The sequence below is a fragment of the Lynx canadensis genome, chromosome B3 (assembly GCF_007474595.2).
Source record: "Lynx canadensis isolate LIC74 chromosome B3, mLynCan4.pri.v2, whole genome shotgun sequence".
NCBI classification, from domain to species: domain Eukaryota; kingdom Metazoa; phylum Chordata; class Mammalia; order Carnivora; family Felidae; genus Lynx; species Lynx canadensis.
Window position 1 is genome coordinate 80,402,499 of NC_044308.2, and position 21,645 is coordinate 80,424,143.

The 21,645-nt window shown below is 35.0% G+C and overlaps 1 protein-coding gene across 1 annotated transcript in view; it reads left to right on the top strand.

The window, feature by feature from the left end:
• The window catches only part of SCFD1 (sec1 family domain containing 1), a 123,669-nt gene that overhangs the window by 59,239 nt on the left and 42,785 nt on the right, over window positions 1-21,645 (top strand). Inside the window, exons 15-18 of the mRNA XM_030318874.1 lie at window positions 9,202-9,298; window positions 13,033-13,103; window positions 15,604-15,683; window positions 20,620-20,682. Of these exons, the coding sequence (XP_030174734.1) occupies window positions 9,202-9,298; window positions 13,033-13,103; window positions 15,604-15,683; window positions 20,620-20,682 (311 nt within the window). The remainder of the gene's footprint in view (window positions 1-9,201; window positions 9,299-13,032; window positions 13,104-15,603; window positions 15,684-20,619; window positions 20,683-21,645) is intronic.

The window sequence follows — 21,645 nt, forward strand, 5'->3', positions numbered from 1 at the left end:
GTCTTTCTACTGTCTTCACAGTATTGTCTTTTTCAGAATGCCTCGTAGTTAGAATCATGAAGTATTTCAGTGTCTTAGTGATGTGAGTCTAAGACTTCTCCAAGTCTTTTCATCACTAACACTTGATTGTCTGGATGTACCAGTTTGTTTATCCAGTCAGTCATTGAAGGACATCTTGATTGCTTTCAACTTGTGGCATTTGTAAATAAAGTTGCTGTAGGGGCGCCTGGGTGGCGCAGTCGGTTAAGCGTCCGACTTCAGCCAGGTCACGATCTCGCGGTCTGTGAGTTCGAGCCCCGCGTCGGGCTCTGGGCTGATGGCTCAGAGCCTGGAGCCTGTTTCCGATTCTGTGTCTCCCTCTCTCTCTGCCCCTCCCCCATTCATGCTCTGTCTCTCTCTGTCCCAAAAATAAATAAATGTTGGAAAAAAAAAAAAAAAAAAAAAAAAAAAAAAAAAAAAAAAATAAAGTTGCTGTAAATGTCCCTGTGAAGATTTTTGGGTGGATGTGTTTAACCCATGAGGTTGGTTGCTGCTGGATCATATGGTAAGAGTATGTTTAGATTGGTAACAAAACTACCCACTGCCAAACTGCCTTCCAAAGTGGCTGTGCTCTCCACCAGCAGTGAATGAGAGTTCATGTTGCTTCACATCCTTACCAGCATTTGGTGTTGTCCATGTTGGATTTCAGCCATTCAAATATATGTGTAGTGGTGTCGCATTGCTTTAATTTGCAATTCCCTAATAATGTACAATGTGGATCATCTTTTCATATGCTTACTTGCCATCTGGGTCTTCTTTGGTGTGGTGTCTGGGCTGTTTATTTTCTTATTGTTTAGTCTTAAGCATTCTTGGTATTATTTGAGGAAAAAGTCCTTTAAAAGATGTATCTTTTGCAAATATTTTCTCTGGTTGTGTGGCTTGTCTTTTCATTCTCTTGGCAGTGTCTTTCACAGAATAGAAGCTTTTAATTTTAATTAAGTACAGCTTACTGATTTTTTTCTTTAATGGATCATGCTTTTGTGTTGTACCTAAAGAGTCTTCACTATATCCAAGATCATCTAAATTTTCTTCTATGTTTCTCCTATCTTCTAGGAGTTTTATAGTTTTGCATTTTACATTTAAGTCTGTGATTCATTTTTATTTAATTTTTGTGAAAGGTAAGGTCTGTGTCTAGATTGTTTTCTTTTACATTAGATGTCTGATTGTTCCATCACCATTTGTTGAAAAGACTATCCTTTGTCCATTCAGTTACTTTTGTTTTTCTGTCAAAGATGGGTTGACTATATTTGTGTAGGTCTACTTCTGTACTCTCTGTTCCATTGATATATTTGTCCTGCTTTTCAGCTGGTAGCACATGGCTAAGTATTGTAGCTTTATTTTAAGTCATAAAATCAGGTATTGTCAGTCCTCCATCTTTTTTCTTCTCCTTCAGTATTGTGTTGGCTATTCTGGATCTTTCTTGTCTCCATATAAACCTTAAAATCACTTTGTTGATATCTACAAAATAACTTGCTGGTAGTTTAATGGAGATTGTGTTGAATCTATAGGTCACATTGAGAAGAGCATGGAATATCTCTCCATTTATTTAGTTGTTCCTTGATTTCTTTAATCAGATTAAAGATTCCTCATATAGATCTTATATGTAGTTTGTTAGATTTATAGGTATTTCATTTCCTTATTTTTAGTACTAATGAAAATAGTATTTTTGCTTTAATTTCAGATTTCAATTGTTCATTGCTAGTTTATCAGAAAGCATTTGGCTTGTGTGTATTAACCTTGTATCCTGCAACCTTTGTATAATCACTTACTAGTTTCTAGAGTTTTTGTTGTTTTTTCTTTGGGATTTTCTACATAGATAAGCATGTTATCTGTAAACAAAGATGGACTTATTTTTTTCCTTCCCAGTCTTTAAATTCCTTCTCTTTCCTTTTCTTTTTTAATTGTATTAGCTAGACCTCCATTATGATGTTGAAAGAGTGCAAGAGGGGACATCCTTACCTTTTTCCTACTATAGCCATTGACTTTTGTGTATTAACCTTGTATCCTGCAACTGTGCTATAGTTGCTTATTAGTTCCAGAAATTTTTTGTTGTTTTTTGAAATTTTCTACATTGACAATTGTGTCATCTGCAAATGAAGAGTTTTTTTTTTTCTTTATTCCAATCTGTGTACCTTTGATTTCCTTCTCTTACTTATTACATTAGCTAGGGTTTCCAGTACAGTGTTAAATAGAAAGTTGAGAGGGAGTATCCTTGCCTCGTTCCTGATTTTAGCTGGAAAGCATCTAGTTTCTCATTATTTGCATTGTTTTTTTTTTTGTTTGTTTGTTTGTTTTTTGAGAGAGAGAGACAGAGTGTGAGCTGGGGAGGGGCAGAGAGAGAGGGAGAAAGAATCCGGACCAGGCTCCGGGCTCTGAGCTGTCAGCACAGAGCCTGACCCAGGGCTCGAACCCACAAACCGCAAAATCATGACCTGAGCCAAAGTTGGACACTCAACAAACTGAGCCACCCAGGCACCCCAGTTGCATTCTGTTTTCTGAAAGAGATTGTAGAAAATTGTTTTAATTTCTGACTTAAATAGTTGATGGAATTCATTAGTGAACCTACCTAGATCTTATGCTTTCTGTTTGGGAAGATTATTCATTATTGATAAAATTCTGTAATCAATTCTATTGATCTTTTTGAAGAGCCAGCTTTTGGTTCCAGTGATTGTCTCTGTTGATTTCTTGTTTATAATTTCATTGATTTCTGCTCTAATTTTTATTATTTCTTTTCTTCTGTTTGCTTAAATTTGTTTTTTCTTTTTCTGGGTATACATTTTAAGAGTTCAACACACTGTTGGTATAAATTAAAACTAAATGCTTCTGAGAGTCATAGTAAAATAAGACTTAATAAAGTTTACAAGTGCCGTGTAAATATTTTTTCTAGAAATATTAATCAATTTTTAGATTTCATTATGTTAATATTTTTGTTTTTAATACTTTTCATATAAACATGTAAACATCACTTCATGTACATTTAAAATTTTTTATTACATAGATCACTTTAGTCAGAATTTATTTTTAGGAGTCAGTATACAATATAATTTGTAGATTAAAGTTGCATGTGTATTCTAAAACAGATTTAAAGTAGCTTTCACAAATAACACATAGAACAAAAATAATAAAATAAAAACTCGGTAGTTATAATGATAATTCTCAAATTTGGCTTTGAATTTTCAGGCAACCAAGATAAAAAAAAAAAGAGAGAGAGATGTAATTAAGTTAAAAAAAACAACAACAACAAAAACCTTCTTACCAGAAAGGAGAATTTGTTTTTTATTCTTTTTTCCTTTTAATTTTTATTTATTTATTTATTTTAAGTACACTTGACTCCCATTGTGGAGCTTAAACTCACCCAGAAATCAAGAGACACATGCTCTACTGACTGAGCCAGCCAGGCACCCTTTTTTATTCTAAGCGAAGTGTTGCTTAGCATCATATTACAAAATACATTGTTCATATTGGGCATTTTCTGGAATAAATTGAGTGATACGATGATATTTTTACACTCACATTTTCTATAGCAACTTTAATGAAAGTCAAAGGTCTAATACTAATATATAATTCAGTGAGGGTGTTTTGTGAGTTTCCAATGTAGTAATGTCTAAGTTTATAGTGTCTAGAGTGGAAAGATTGCATATTCTTTAAATATTATGTTACTACTTTATTTAGTTGGTCTTTTGGTAGGAATTAGCAGAGAGGTTGAAGTTACGTATTCTGATTTGGGCCTAAAATGCTAGAAATTCATTGTGCTTGGTTGAGAGAAAAATGCATCTATTTAGAAATAAGATAATCAAGTATTAAAATTGATAGGCTGTTGTAAAAAATAGAAGATCCTAACCAGATTCCTCACCCTGACAGTGCAGTGTCCATCACTGCATAGAAATGAGGTAGAGGTATAAGGATGAATTTTATTCAAGATTTCTAATTCACTCTGTCATATGAACAAGTACTCTAGAGTAAATATATTCATCTACCTTTGTTGTAGAACACCTTCAAATACAATTTAATGTATCATCTGGTTTTTGCACCACATAATTTCTTAACGATGGCAGACCCATTCAAACCCACCAGTATAAAATGCAACAGAATACACACCTAGATAATGGAAAATACGTTAACTTGCTATTTTGTTGTATTATAAAAAGCACTTAAGATTTGGAGAATTCCAGTTATCTTGCAGGGAGGGCACAAGGCACACAATAATAAGTAAATAGTAACAAGGAGTTCATATTCTAGTAACCTACACCAACTGCAGACTATTATAATACAGTGTTCAAGTGCTGCCACCTGGAGGATGGGATATGTAAATACAGCACTAAGAAAATGATACGGATTAAACATGGGGAAAAAAGAACAGGAAAGGAAAGGCTAGGGTGTAGATGGTCTTCAACTTAGGTATAGGTTATATCCTAAAAATATGGTTCTAAGTTTATTTTAGCTTAGGCTATGCTTTACTATAAGTAAAATGTGATGCACAGACCCCTGTCCTACAAACCATATTTAATTCATTATGTAAAATGTTGCTAATACTGTCTTTCAACAGAGAAGAGTTTATCATCCCATCTCTCTCCTGTGAGAAGTAGGAGAGGAATATTGAGATTCTTAATAGTAAAGGAAGTATAACTCTAATCCCTTTTTGCCTTTACTTTCACTGCTGACTTGTGCTAGGTTATAGAATTAGGGCTTGGAAAAGAGGGAAGGTCAAGAAATACCACTCTATGTCATCAACCAGTCGTAGACTGAGGTGAGAAATGAGAATTGTAACTAGCAGTGAGTAGGGAGTACCAGAATGGTGGTGTTTGTAGCTGGAATGTAAAGAATGGTTAAGAGAAGGAAAAATCCCCTGCAGTTGTAGGAAAGAAAAAGAAATTCATTTCATGCCCTGTATAGGTCATCTGACAAATGTGCTTCGGTAATAGATTTTCAAAAGAGAAAGTAAGAATACCACTTGTTCATCTCAGATGACTCTTAAGAGTTCTCCATTATTGTGAGTGAAGGGACAAGCAGGTTTTTTTTTTGTTTTTTTTTTTAATTTTTTTTTTTTTTCAACGTTTATTTATTTTTGGGACAGAGAGAGACAGAGCATGAATGGGGGAGGGGCAGAGAGAGAGGGAGACACAGAATCGGAAACAGGCTCCAGGTTCTGAGCCATCAGCCCAGAGCCCGACGCGGGGCTCGAACTCACGGACCGCGAGATCGGGACCTGGCTGAAGTCGGACGCTTAACCGACTGCGCCACCCAGGCGCCCCAACAAGCAGTTTTTTAAAGGGTTCCCTTTTGTCCTTTTCAAACCTGGTGGGCTTTTGCAGTCAAAAAAGTTGTGTGTGGGGGTTATGTTAATTTAATATAAATGTTGAGGTAGTGTACTGAAACATGAAAAACATCAGCCTGATTTTCCAATGGTAACTCTGAAATTGGGAGAAAAACACTAGAATTTTTTAAAAATCACATTCCTCCCTTAGCCCTTTTAAAGAGATTTTTAAGAAATTCATGGCTTTCAGAGTGTATATTCACTGGATATAAGTTGTATTCCATGCATAGTCCTCTGGGTCTCTATAATAATCCTTTTACTGTTTATTCTTGATATTTATTGAAGTTACCAAAAATCTGTTCATTATCTTGACCTTGTTATTTTGTTTTATATTTTTAATTTGTTTATTTTTTATGTGATTATTGTTATCCAAATTGTATTCTCCTTTGAACTCCTATTGTATAAGAATAATTAATCTTTGGGATTACAGAAGTTGTTTCTCTTAGTATTTTCCTTTACTTCAAGAAATTGAGAAAGAACTTCTATATATTATCTATCCGGCCAAAATAACCTTTTGCCACATATAAATTACGTGTATTACCAAAAAAAACCCCAAATATGTACTAATTGACAAATATACTTTCTTTCATAAAGCATAAACAAAAGAAGCAATAAATTGTACTTGAGGAAAATATAATTTTCCCTACTCTTTATCTGTGGTGTACATTGGAGTCTGACCTGGATTTGAATCTCAACTCTCTACTACTTCTACTCTGGTAACCTTGAATAAATATATGTTTCTGTGTGTCTGTTTCTTCATCTTTAAAATGGGACTAATAATTCTTAGTTCATAGTGTTACTTGGAGAATTAAATGAGATTAAGTTAGTAGTTTTCAAACACTGTTCTCTGGTACCCTAGATCACTATAGAGACATTTAATGGGTCGCTTGTATCTATTTTATGTTTAGGGTTCTGCAGAAGATTTGATTTGAGAAAGAGGGTCCTGAGGTTCTCTGTTTAAAAACATTTGAAAGCCATAGCTGTAAGTAAAGTGCCTTGCACAAATAGATCCTGAACATATACTAGTTCTCATATTCAGGCTAGAAAATCTCCACTCCACTCTTTTCTCTCCTTCATGGGAATCAGTATATTGAAATGCTAAGTTAATTGTCTTTAATGCTTTATCGAGGTATAGTTCACATAGCATACAGTTAGTTAACCTATCTAAAGTGTACAGTTCAATGGTTTTTATAGTGTTGTCACAGAGTTGTGCATTCACAACCAAAATGTACTTTTATAACATTTTCATCACCTCCAAAAGAAACTCCCTACCCACTAGCAATTAAACTAACTTACTTTTAGATTCTATTTGCATTGCTTGTTAGAAATTTAAGTGTAAGTTAATACATGAAGACTTAGCAAAATAAATCTAATGTCTGTAGCTACAAAAATCAGTGAACCATGTTTCTTTTCTTCATTCGTTTGCAGGTACAGACATTATACTCCATTATGGCATTGAACCTATTTAATTTTATATATTAAATCACTAAAGACTTGGTTCTTTACATTTTTCACTCCTAGAAGTTCATCCGTCTACTTTTGTGTCTTCTAAAGATGACTATTTGATCTGTGTATGTCCTGCTTTTAGTTGAGGAATTCAACAAAGACCTTGTCAAGTACTTGTTATGAGCCAGGTGCTATGTTAAATTCCCAGTGCTAAACGATTAATTAAACACAGTCTAGGGAATTTACCGTTTTAGAAGGGTAGCATGTAAACAAAGGAGAGTAATATAGTATGAAGATTGTTATTATGGAGAGGTATGTAAAATGCTGATGGTACACATTTAAGGGGGTAATAAATTCCTCCAAGCAAAAAGGAGATTGATGGGCAACAAGGGGGAACAAATAGAGATTGAAGAGAGTTGCAAAGAAGCTGGTCCCTGAAGAATGAGTAGAATTCACTGCACAGGTAATAGAAGAGGAATGTATTCTTAAAAACTAAGAGAATAACCCAAGCCTATGCCTAGAGGACTACAGGTGTACACAATGTTTAATCAGAAGTCATTGAGGTGTTTGATGTGACTAAGTGAAAAGTGGTGGGTGAAACAGAAAAGGTTGGCTAGAGCAGATCATGAGGGCCTGAAAGTCAGCTTAACACCTTATTTTATATCCTTCCCCCCCACCCCCTTTCCAGTCTTCACTCTAGAGATAATTAGCCTTTACCAGTCTCATATTCAGTTCACATTAACATAGTTTCTACTACCATCATTTTAGTTCCCCCTGGAGTTATCTTTGACTTTTTTCACTACTTTGATTCCCATATCCATTCACATGTTAATTATTAAATGTGTCTCTTCCTTTCCGTTCCCACAGCCACTACCATGGTCTCTTTCCTAGGATCTCTTTTCCATTTCTTTTGTCCTTTTTCAAAATTAAAATTTTCCATTCCTAAGACTTCACCTCTTAATCTGTAGTATTCAAAGTAGCATTATACAGTAGTGAAAATAGTTCCTATATCAGGGAATCTGAAGAATATGAAGGACCCAAGGGTTTATAAAAAGGAAGACCCTTATAGGGTTTATTATACTCTTCCAAGAGTTGACTGGCAAGAGAATTCTCTGTGTACTGATGTAGAATATATTGTTGAGTTAAAGCAAGGAACAGAAGAGTATAGTATATTCCTTTTGTGTCAGAAAGCCGACAGGTATTAGGATATAGACCCTGTTTGCTTACATTTTGCATAAAGGAACTGGACAACTGTAGAAGAAATAGTTGAAGTAAGTATCCATAGGAGTAGGGGTAGAAGAGAACAAGGGTGAGGACTGGTCTCAAAATACCTTTTTATGTTGTATTGATTTTTAAACTGAGTATTTCAGCTATTTAAAACTGGCCTTGTGTGCCACTGTGGGAGAGTGGGATTGAGGGACTCTGATTTTCTGTTGCTTTATATATGAAACTCCTTAGAATGAAACTATCATTCAGACTTCTCCACTCTGACTATGCATGGTGCAATTCCTTTCACTGAAATGAACTCTATTCCTGTCCCCAGTCACTTTGAAATCTCAAGTCAAAATTCATCACTTTCTTCTCTACAATGGGTTAACTGTTTATTTCGTTCTATCATCTTAGCTCAGTATATTTATGTTCTTTGTTTATATTTTGGTTCTTCATTGGTATCTCTGAGTATTCTAATTTATTTCATGAATGGTTTCTACTCTCATTTAAATTGTTAACACTTTCAATAGAAATCATGTTCTTTTCTCTTTTGTATTATTGAAGCATAATTTAGTAGATACTTGATAATGATAATTTGTATTTACTTTGGAGAATCCTAATATTTTAACTTCATTTGGATAGTTTTAATAAACAAATTTTAAATTGGAAAAGGGATCATATAGGAGAGCTAAGTTTGACTACTTTTCCATTACCTAAAACTTCAAAGTATTAAGTAGGAAAATTAATGAGGAAGTTAGCTTTGTTTAAAAACCACTAAAAATAATTAGGGTAATTTTCTGTCCAGTTTAAGTTGAAAATGTGTGGATTTGTGCACTAAAAAAGTAAACATAACATGACCACCTGACATTAATTTGCATGGAATACAGTTATTTATTTATATGCTAATTACTAATAAGTACAGTAATTGAGATTGGTGTGAGTTTTATCTTTGCTAATATATGACATGCAGAATTAATTCTGAGTTTATAAGTCAGATATGGTAAAATAGTCAATCTGTAATTTTTTAAACTAAGTGTATGATCAAAAGTAAGAAACTTGAAAGTAAATTCTATTAGTAAATGAACACTTATTTTTAAAAATTGATCATAGAAAATAGAAACTTGTAAGCTGAGAGGCCCTTAGTATGTCTTTATTACTTCATATAGTCTAATCTAATATTTATTTTGAAACAGGCAAGAAAACTAGATGTATATTTTGAATATGAAGAAAAAATAATGAGCAAAACTACTCTGGATAAATCTCTTCTAGATATAATATCAGACCCTGATGGTATGTACCATAAATTTGAGGTTAATGTTAAGTTTCAGAGCTGTTGAATCCAGCATGTTCAGTATAAGTAAAATCTGAATAGAATTATTATTTTTCCAATCCATGCCAATAATGAGATAATTAAATGAGCTAGTTTCTGTTGAGAAGTTCGTAGCATAGCAATTCCTGAAGTGGAAAAATGATTTGCATTTTATTTCACTGAACTTCTCTTTGATGGTATTGAAGAACTTGTTGCATTCATTTATTTAAAGTGATATATCTGCGGAAAAAAAATAAAGTGATATAGCTGAAGTTCAAATTCTGCTGGTTTTAGGAAGATTTGGAAGTATAACATTCAAAGCAGGTGTCTCTAAATGATACACTTCTCATTACTTTAGTTTAACCCTAAAGCATTTCCCAAAAGGATATATCTAAAACTGAATTCTGTTTTAAATATTTAGGGACTTTACTTTTAAAGAAACTCCTTAACCAGTTCCTTTCATATTTACGTTTAACTAAATATTTGTATGTTAGATTTTCTTAAAACAAGATATGACTCTTTGTACTTAGAAAATGTTATAATTTTTACTTTCAGTTATAATGATCATGGGGGTCCACATAGGTTTTAGCCTCCAAAACTATCCAAACTTTAGAGACTTGTTGATCATTTCAGAATAGTTTTCAATTCAAATCTCAGTAAACTGCTGTTCCAAAATGAATAAAAAGTATATAAGCTATTCAGCTTATATTTTGCATACAAGTCACTTAGCTGAATGATGATGGTTTCTGAGTTAGACTTTGGTATGACTTTTAGACTTTATTCCAAACTGAAAAGTAATAAATTCCAAATTGTTTGTAATTAAAGATTCTTTTCACAGAAACTTCTCTAAGAAGCTTTAGGTTATTGCTCACACTTTTAAGAAGCTGGATTTGTAGTGAGAACATACTATTTTGGAGTTATTTGCACTTTACAATGAAAAAATGCAAAATATATAAGCCCATCATTTCAGAGCTATTCCTTATTATTTATAATAAGTTTTGACTAAAGTTGAAGCAAATGAATGTGTTAATAAAAAACTATCAGAACCTTTCTCTATTCTTTCCCCTTACTTTCTCAGTTTAGTTTTAAAGACATTAACTACAAGAGAACAAGGTAGGCATTCATGCAAAGTGGAAGTCTGGTGCCATTTTAGCCCAAAACAAGATGTTGCAACCTGAGCAGGATGAGAAAGGCATCCACATGTGGGACAGAGGGAAGCATCAAAATCCCAGTGGATTGAGCAGAGAAGCCACATGTGAAAGCATGGGCTGTAAGAGCTGTAACAGATTGAGGAGGGTGACTGTACACAGTAGCAACCCAGTGTCAGTCCAAGTGTGGTGAGAAGTGTGGCCAGGCATGTGAGCAAGTCTATTGTAGAGAATCAGAGCCCACATGGAGTGAGAAGACATCCATACAGGCAAGGGGATGGCTGCAGAGAGAGGATATTTGTTATATACAGTGGACTGGTTAAAGAAGTGTATATGTCAGGTGCTACAAATGGTGCCAGGTTTCCTCTTGTCAGAGAAGGAAGAGAAAACAAGTAGAGAAAGGGAGAAAACTATACAAGTAGAGAAGGGGAGAAAACTATAATGAGCTCTATAATGTTGGATTGGAATTGGAAGTATTATAGTCTTGGTGTTTTCACTATATATTTGTCAGACAGAAATAAATATAGATAACATGTGCGTGCACATATATATATATATATATATATATATATATGTATATATATGTGTTCAGTCAACTGAGCAGGGCTGGGAGCAACAGTGCCCTAGTGTAAAGACTGTAGCTTATAAATACATTTTCTACTAGGACTCGTTGAAGAAGTAGTTGATGCTGAGGATATTAAAAACAGTAACAGGCATCTACAGGCCCCTAAAACTCAGAGAGAGGGGAGCCTTTCTCTCCTGCTTTAGGAATGGTGGTCCCAAGAGCAGACAGCAAGCCTGGTTGCTTTTTTTCTTTGTCCTTTAGCTGCTTAGTCATAGTTGCAGGAAATGCACAATAGAACAGGGTAACTAAAGCCAAAGCTTTCTGACCGAAGCACCAGAAAGGGAAAGCCAAGGGAATTGGAAAGTACCAGGGAAATTGCAGAGAGGAAGGAGCTCAGGAAAGCAAGCTCATAAAGTTGTTTATGAATTCCTGGGCTCACTCCTGAGCTGCACATACGTGAATCTGATCCTAAATAGCATTCCTAAGACTAAGAGTTAAAGGGCTATATGATTTCCCAGTTCCCACAGTGGCCACTAGATGGTTGGACAGATCCCAGTAGCACTGCAGAAGGTTTTGAAAATAGAAATCGATGATGGAACCACAACCCACAGATAGCTGGTGAAACTTTGGCCTGAACCCAGCCAGGCTAATTCCCTGCTAAAACAAAAATAGCAGCTTTCTCCTGGGATTTAAACAAGACCCTGAATTTCATAACATAATATTCAGTGTCCAAGATACAATATTTATTTGTAAACATCAGAACTTTGGAGAACCCATCATTGATCTTTATTAACATTCTTTGCCATATTTAGGGAGTAAGGATAATTTGAGAATGGTTATCTGGATTCTAAACCGTATAAAAAACCGATGGTTCATTAGTCACGTTTTGAAAAAATTTTCCTAGTTTTTATTCTATAAGAAAGTATAACACTGCCAAGTTCTTGAGCATTAGGACTTTGAAGTGAGAGTACATATTGTTATCGGTTGGTGGTAAAACTGAGTTACCCGTGACCAGTGCCTCATCACTTTGTACCAAAGTACACCCAGTAACAGGGTGGAGAATAAATGAATTTCTCTGTAGTTTGGGGCTCTGGGTAGTAAGAGTAGCAGATCAAACTCAATGTGAGCAAGAAATTTCTTTGATATCTTACGTTTGTCTTAGAATTTCTAGCAAATATATTTTGCATAATACAACAGTGTTTATTTTAATATATAAATGTATTCTTTTCTCAAATCTTATATAGTGATAGAATACCCTCAAGAAAGAGGAGACCTGTATATTTTGTGACCCCACTTTTGAGAAGTATTTCATACTTAGGTTTCATAACCTAACACCTAGAAGGACCATACAGCTGTTTTCCCAGGACAGTCTGATTTTTATATTTATTGTCTTTACATAATTAGTACTGACATCCTTTTTCCATCTCAGAAGTATACTGTTTTAGATGTGTGTGATTATCCTACCTATTCCGTTCTTTCTGAGTTTCAATCTAAAAGGTTCATCTCTTGGGGCACCTGGGTGGCTCAGTCAGTTAAGCATCCAACTTCAGCTCAGGTCATGATCTCTCGGTTCACAAGTTCTAGCCTCACGTCAGGCTCTGTGCTGACAGCTCAGAGCCTGGATCCTGCCTCAGATTCTGTGTCTCCCTCTCTCACTGACGCTCCTCATTCATGCTCGCTCTCGCTCTCTCGCTCTCTCTCTCTCTCTCTCTGAAAAAAAAATAAACATTAAAAAAATTTTTTAAGAAAGGTACATCTCTTATAGACACTTAGGAAGAGAGAATGAGGATACTCCCATATCCCATTCCTTTACTCCCACAACATTTAATCATTTTCCATATCTGTGTGTTACATAGTCATAATTAGAGTGCCTATAACCTTAAATCACTTGAAAGAACCATATTTTATCTTGTCATATTTATATATGCCTTAAATTTTTATATACTTGTGTTGACTATAACAGTTAACCAGAATTCTGAAAGTTTTTTTCCCCCCTATGTAGCAGGAACTCCAGAAGATAAAATGAGGCTGTTTCTTATTTATTATATAAGTGCACAGCAAGCACCCTCTGAGGTATGTCCTCTTTGTTTAGTTATTGGATAGAAGGGGAGATATTTGTTTGTTTCAAAAATAGAAGACAGATCACTGTGACCAAATAACTACCTCATTCCTTTCTTTAAAAAAAAAAAACAATTTGTTAAGGCTGGTTCTATTTACTGCTGAGTTTTATAGCAGTATTTATTGTCACCAGAAGAACTATCCACTCATGAAATGTCTGATCACTTTTAAGTTGTTGGAATATGAATTGAATTCAAGTGCCCAAATTCTTATTTCTGGGAAAATAGCTATTATAAATGAAGTTAACCAAGTTTGCTATGCTTTTTGTAAGTTTGGCCTTATTTCTCATTATGTAATGATCTTAAAAGCTCCATTTCATTAAGCTGTAGCCACTAATGCTTTCCACTGAATTTATCTTTAACCTAAAGTAAAAATGTAATATTTTAAGGTTATTTAAAAACTAATGTCAATTATAGAACATAAGGAGTCAATTGGAAGAAAATACCCAAACTTCCAAATTGCTATGTAAATATCACAATTTAATTAGATTACACTTCAGATTTATGTATGTGATATGATTCATATAAGAAAATGAAATTGAGATTTTTTTAATATTGCAATCAAATAACTTTTATATCAGTAAATGCTTCACAATTATTGGGAAATGACATATTTCCCTTTCTAGATTTTTTTTTCCCCTGGAAAAGAGGATTATGGATAATTTTGTTGTTTTCTTTTTCTGTGACGGGCCATCACTTGCTTTAGAAGAAAAAAAGTTTATAGGTAATTAATTGACTTTGAAGGCAAATGGTAATTTTGGTGTCAGTGTTGTTGCCAGGTTAGAGACCTGCTAACTATCCTGTTAACTCAGTAAAATTTTACTGGTGAGCAGCAAGTGTTAGAACTTTGGAGATGACACCTAGGATGATACAGTAGTTATAAACGTCTTTCCTTTGCCAATACCATGTATTTTTATAAGTCTGATAGATCATAACGCATTTTTTTGGTCAAAAATCTTGGTGTTAAATCAGTAAGCTAAACCCAATATTTGCTTTAGGCCAATTCTGCTTTGTTCTGGGAATACGTCTTTTATTTTAATTTAGTAAGAAAGTGTAGTTTCTTTGTTTTGTTTTTTTTTTTAAACATACATCTTAATGGCAATTTACAAGTCCAGATATTTGCTCATTCTAAATTTTTTTTTTTTTAACATTTGTTTTTGAGAGACAGAGCACAAGTGGGGTAGGGGCAGAGAGAGAATGAGACACAGAATCTGAAGCAGGCTGCAGGCTCTGAGCTGTCAGCGCAGAGCCCGACGCGGGGCTCGAACTCGCAGACCCTGAGATCGTGACCTGAGCCGAAGTCGGATGCTTAACCGACCGAGCCACCCAGGCGCCCCTAGTTTTCTTTTTAGAAGCATCTCATACCTATATCTTAGAGGATTTTTATAGGTATATATACATATATATTTGGCTTATATATAAAAAGGCTTATAGCTTATTTATAATATTTGCTTCAGAATTTATGATTCTGAAACTTAATTCAGAATTCCCTTAATTTGACCACATTGTTTTCATTTATTTTTGGTAAAGACTATATTTTCATAAGTTTTAAGTGATCATTAAGAGGCTTAAAGCAAATTATGATTACTGATGTCAGCTGATAGCCCCAAAAATGCAAAATAGTGAACATCTCTGGTTGAAGGTGAGCTTTAAATTTCTGACTTGTAAGGGGCACCTGGGTGGCTCAGTCAGTTAAGCATCCGACTTCGGCTCCGGTCATGATCTCATGGCTCCTGAGTTCAAGCCCCGTGTCAGGCTTGGTGGTGACAGCTCAGAGCCTGGAGCCTATTTGCAGATTTTGTGTCTCGCTGTGTCTCTGCCCCTCCCCTGCTCATGCTCTGTCTCTCTCCTTCAAAAAAAAGTAAACATTAAAAAAAATTAAATTTCTGTCTTCTAAAATTTTTATGATGGAATCACTATGATGATAGGCTCCTATAAATTACAGGAATTCAACTGGACTTACTCATCAGGAAACAAAAAGAACAAGAAAGAGAAAACAACAGTTTAAAAAGTGTAAGACACCTGATACTCCATTAATGCATTTGGACCACTAGAGTGTATATGACAGGGGAAAACCTGAATCTGCATTTCCCCTCAGTCAGTGTCATGCCCTTTGTGTTTCTGGTTCTGAAATATTCTTGGTCAAGCCAGTTGGTTCATATAGTGATTATCCTGAGGAAAGGCAAGTTCAAAAGTGGAGGAAAAATTGACTGACTCACTGAGGGATGACAAAGTACTGGATAGGTGATTTGGGAGTCTGTCAAAGGTAATTTTCATTAGATGTGATTTTTGTCTCGGGTGTCACTCATATACTCAAAATATGACTCCGTTCTACTTGGGTGCCTGGAATTTAAACTCGTGCCTTTGGTCTGACTTTTTAATGAATAAAATAATAACAAAATGGTCTTCTCTTTCATGAAAGTAAAAATTTTTATATCGTTCTTTGCTTATTTCAGGCTGATTTGGAGCAATACAAAAAAGCATTAACTGATGCAGGATGCAACCTTAATCCCTTACAATATATCAAACAGTGGAAGTAAGTTTTATTTTCTTCTTATATAAAAGAGTACAGTGAAAGTCCCAAGAAGATAAGAATGTTACTAAGAAAATTGAACAGTGCCTTAGTATTTTTTTTTTAATTTGGTGACATAAATATTTCCCTACCTGGCCCTCTCTATCCACAGCTTAAAATTACAAAAAATGGTGATGCCTTTCTTTCCTAGAGAAGTTGATGTTTTCTTCGCTGATTAGATACGAGTGACAAAGACTGAAATGTTTTGGGTCAGCCATCTCAAAAACATCAGAAGAAAATTTTAATTTCACTAGTAGAGAAATGCAGATTAACATAGCACACAGATACAGTAAAGTGCTGTGCTAAGGATACAGAAAATTAATTGGTGCATTTATATTCTGCTATTAAAAAATATAAATTGTCACCATTTTGCCAGATGGTATAAAAATTTTTTTTTAAAAATCTTTGTGGGGTGCCTAGGTGACTCAGTCGGTTGAGTGCCGACTTTGGCTCAGGTCATCCATCGTCTCACAGTTCATGAGTTCGAGTGCCATGTCAGGCTCTGTGCTTATAGCTCAGAGCCTGGAGCCTGCTTCGGATCCTGTATCTCCCTCTCTCACTGCCCCTCCCCCACTCATGCTGTGTCTCTCTCTCTCTCAAAAATAAAATAAAAACATTAAAACAAATTCTTTTTAAATCTTTGCATACTTCTAAAGTTTCATTCCAAAGAAGTTATTGGAATTGTAAAATCTTAGAAGCAACCAATCTCAATGTTCAACAGTAAGCATTTCCATAAGGTAGAATACAATTGAAAATTAAAATTCATGTCGTATAAGACTAATGACACTGGAAAATGTGTATATGATAGTGAAAAAATAGTTTACAACAAGTGATTTCTCTCTTTGTGTCTAGAGACTCTTCTAGACTTTGGAAATATAATAGTGACCATGTGGAAGGCTCCTTCAGTCATTGAATTTACATTTGAGTGGAGGGAAAATGAATCAACAAATAAGCAAACAAATGAACAGAATACTGTTAAATGATACTAAGTGGTATAAAGAAAATAACACCGAGTGATAAGATCTTAACTTGGGGGTAAAAGTTAAATTTGTTTAGAAGATCAGGGAACGTGTCTGAGTAGGTGATATTTGAGCCAAAACTTAGATGGCAGTTTTTACATTATGATCTCTATTATCCATCCATCTATTTTTGTGTGTATTTGTATATATGAACATAAATCTATATACATACAATTGCATACCTTGACATATATTAAAATGTTAACAGTGGATAACTCCAGGTGGTAGAATTTCTTCCCTTTCATGTGCTTATCTTTATCTTCCAAATTTTTTACAACAAACCTTACTGTCAAAATATTTTTCTTTTTTTTTTTTTTTTAACGTTTATTTATTTTTGAGACAGAGAGAGACAGAGCATGAACAGGGGAGGGTCAGAGAGAGAGGGAGACACAGAATCTGAAACAGGCTTCAGGCTCTGAGCTGTCAGCACAGAGCCCGACGCGTGGCTCGAACTCACGGACCGTGAGATCATGACCTGAGCCAAAGTCGGACACTTAACTGACCAAGCCACCCAGGTGCCCCTCAAAATATTTCTTAAAATAGGGTGCCTGGGTGGCTCAGTTGATTAAGCATCCAAATATTGATTTCGACTCTGGTCATGATCTCACGGTTTTGAGTTAAAGCCCCATGTTAGGCTCTGTGCTAATAGCATAAAGCCTCCTTGAGGTTCTCTCTCTCTCTCTCTCTCTCTCTCTCTCTCTCTCTCTGTCTCTCTATCTCTCCCACAGTTAATAAATACACTTAAAAATATTTCTTTTTTTTTTAATATTTCTTAAAATGATTGTTTTAAGACTATAAGATTGAATATGCTTTCCAAGCTCAACAGTATGCCAAGTTGTTAACAGTGGTTATATCTGAGTTTTTGAGTTTGAGTGCTTTTTCAAATTTTTTTTTTATGATTTCATTTATTTTTTTAATTATTTATTATGAGTAAACGAGTGGGGGAGGAGCAGAGAGAGGGGGAGAGAGAAGCCCAAGCAGGCTCCATGCTGTCAGCACACAGAGCCTGATGCAGGGCTTAATCCCACGAACAGTGAGATCATGACCTGAGCTGAAATCAGGAGTCAGGCACTTAACCAACTGAGCCACTGAGGCACCCCTAATATTTTATTTTTAAGTAATCTACACCCAACATGAAGTTCAAACTTACAACCCAGAAATCAAGAGCCATGCACACCGACAGAGCTAGTCAGGAGCCTCATTTTTTTTTTTTTTTTTTTTTTTTGTTTTTGTTTTTAAGTCATCTCTACCCTCAACATGGGTCTCGAACTCATGACTCCAAAGTCAAGAGTTATATGGTCTACTGACTGAGCCAGCCAGGTGCCCCTGCTTTTTCAAATTTCTTTTTATTTCACTATGTTCTTGTAATAAGAAGAAAATATACAATAGACCTCTGTTTAAAAAGAGAAACTGAAAACTGCTTTTTCCAATTTTTATAATATATACTTTACACATTGGCTTTGTGGCATATGTCATTGTTCTTTACATTATGATTTGTGGAGAACTCCTTAATCAAACATTTATTGTTGGAAGAGGAAAGCCAGTCTTGGACATCATTTTATATGGTTATAAAATATGTAATTCCTAGCATTTTTCTTTATAATTATAAAGAGTAATACAAGTTTTTTGAAGAAAATTGTATAAAACTCTGTTAGAAAGGAAGTAAAAATTTACTTGTAATATCATCATCCAAAGTCTACAGCTAAACACTGTATATCTTTTTATATGTACATTACATGTATTTTTTAAAATTTGGGAATTATTAGTATAGATACAGTTTTGTATTCTAGTTTTCCATTAACTCATTTTAGCAGTCCATTTTCTTAAATAATTATAGTGTTTCTTGGAGCACCTGGGTGGCTCATTCGGTTGAATGTCCAGCTTTGGCTCAGGTCATGATCTCAGGGCTGGTGAGCTCGAGCCACAGGCCGGGCTTTGCACTGGTGGAGCCTGCTTGGGATTCTCTGTCTTCCTTTGTCTCTGCTCCAACCCCACTTTCCCACCCTCTCTCTCCGCCCCTCAAAAAGAAACATTTTTAAAAAGTTTTTTTTAATAGTGTTTCTTAAATTTTCTTCAGTGGTACTATTTAGTGTGTGAATATTGTTTAGCCATAAAAATGTGCCATGATTTATTGAATCCTTCCATATTGTTTAGATATAGTTCATTCTAGTGAAAAATAAGTATTTGTTGAAGGCAGAAATTCTAGTCTGCTTCTGAAAACATTTGATTCACATCCTCCTTCCTGAACAAGGTTGTGATTTTTGTGTTTGGGATTTCTTTAATGGTATTTTCAGTGAGTTCTGTCCCAGTTGAAGTAGAGTGTTTTTAACATTTCAATTATCACATCTTAGTGATTTCCATTCCGTTTTTTACTCTCATATGATTTTCTCGTATTTATGTAAACTTTTTTTTCTTTTACAAAAACAATTGAAATAGTTAGGAATCATTATAGAAGAGTATTGAGTCACATAAAAGTGTTTATGGTATGCTATTAAAATGTTACAGAACAGTTTTACAGTATATTAATTTTGTTTTTAAAGTATATATATTATATATATGTGTGTCCAGGGATTAGAGGAATATACACAAAAATCATGATTGTGAGCCTCAAAGTGTTAGGGTTCTTGTGGGAGCATTTTGTGTCCTCAATTCTCTATGGTAAACATACTCCCAGAAGGAAAATATTTTTAAAAGCACATCTAAGTGCCATCTTTTTGCCAGACTTCAGAAATTGTATAGTTTAGTTAAAGAGAATTCTGGACACTTAGAAAGATTTGAAAATAAATGACTACATGCAATTAGGTATAAAAGTGTGTGTTGTAGAAAATAACTCTTAAAAGGAAAAATCATTGGGTGGTAGAATAGTTTAATGAAAAAATTGGTTTTGGGGCACCTGGGTGGCTCAGTTGGTTAACCGTCCGACTTTGGCTTAGGTCATGATCTCACAGTTTGTGGGTTCAAGCCCTGCATCATACTCTGTGCTGACAGCTCAGAGCTTGGAGCCTACTTCGGATTCTGTGTCTCCCTCTGTCTCTCTGCCCCTTCCTGGCTCGTGCTGTTTCTCTTTCAAAAATAAATAATCATTAAAAAAAATTTTTTTTAATAAAAGAAAAAAGTAGTTTTGAGCAGAGTCTTAAAAGGAAATGCATAATTTCTGTTGGAGAAGAAGGCAGTCCATTTATCCCCCTCAAAGGACAGCATGAACAAAGGCATATGTCTGGGAATGAGGGAGTATGGAATGTGGGGACTGATAAAGAGACTAAACTTAGTTCATGATTGTTCTTTCAAGGCAGCAAGTCTGTTTCATGTTAATGACCAGATATAATAAAAGGAAAAAGTCTTGATGTTTGGGAAATGAATGCATTTGTATTTTTTAAAGAATTTCAAGGGCACCTGGGTGGCTCATTCAGTTGAACATCCAACTTCAGCTTGGGTCATGATCTTGCAGTTCGTGGGTTTGAGCCCTGCATTGGGCTCTGTGTTGGTAGACCAGAGCCTGCTTGGGATTCCCTCCCTCTCTCTCCCTCTCTTCCTCTCTCTCCCTCTCTCTCCCTCTCTCTCCCCCTCTCCCCCCCCTCCACCCTGCTTATGCTTTCTCTCTCTCAAAATACATAAACTGCAAAACAAAACAAAATCTCAGTGTTTCAGTACTAATTGTACTGTACTTGGACAACATTTTACATGATTACAAATCATATAGTCAACATTTATATAATTGTTTCAGTGCTCATTATACTGAAACATTGTATTATATTCGTTGAAAGATGATTCTCTTTTCAGAAATGTCTGCATAGTAAAAGTCAGTGGAGTTTTTAATACTGTGATGCTGAATGTTTGCTCTGATAATCAGTTTTTCAATATAGCTTTTTTTTATTTCATAGGGCTTTTGCCAAGATGGCCTCAGCTCCTGCCAGCTATGGTAACACTACTACTAAGCCAATGGGGTAAGTATTTTTAATAATTCTGATGGAATAAGTCTGGTACTCCAGACCATAATTAGACTCTCAAGCCCTAAAAGCACACTGACACTTTGGGGGCACCTGAGTGGCTCATTCGGTAAGCACCCAAGTCCTGGTTTCGGCTCAGGTCATGATCTCACAGTTTGGGAGTTTGAACCCTACATCGGGCTCTGCACTGATAGCATGGAGCATGCTTGGGATTTCTCTCTCCCTCTTTTTCTGCCCTTCCTCAGCTTGCTGTCTCTCTCTCAAAAAATAAACATAAAAAAAATAATAATTAAAAACATAATGTTTTTCAAAAAAAACATTTTTTAAAATAAAATGTAAGTTAATATATTTTACATGGTATGAGCTATTGGCTTCTTTTGCTTCCTTGTTCTTAAAACATTACATTTTTTTATTTTCAGAAGTTATATGAAGGTTAAAGCTACTTTTATATCACTGCTGATAAGTAATACAGATTTGGAGCTAGGCACTCAAGACTTAGCTTCAAGAGAGATGTAGGCATACTATTAAATGACAGGGAGGAAATCATTTAATAGTAGGAGGAGGTCTAGGTCTAGGTCTGACTCCTGACTCCACAGAATCCTATAGTGTGCATGATTTTCAAAGTAACTGAACAAGGTAATTCTAACTACTCTTTTTCATACCATACTTGTTTCAAATTCTTTAAGTTTTAGAATAAAAGTGTACAATCCAGAGGAAAACAGTTTTATTCTAGCTTTACCTCAAGCTTCCAGTTTTAATGGAACAGTTTGCAAAAAGCAAAAACACTCAGCTAGGCAAGTGTTTTAAATGCTTGACAGAATGAATCCAGCTAGCCTCACCTTCATACAGTGCTGTGTAAGTTAGCAGTGCCTCGAGTTGCCTGGTACCAGGGAATTGCCTCTGAACTCTTCATTCCAACAAAGATTACTTTCTCTTGTTTCTGTTAAAGCATTTCCACCT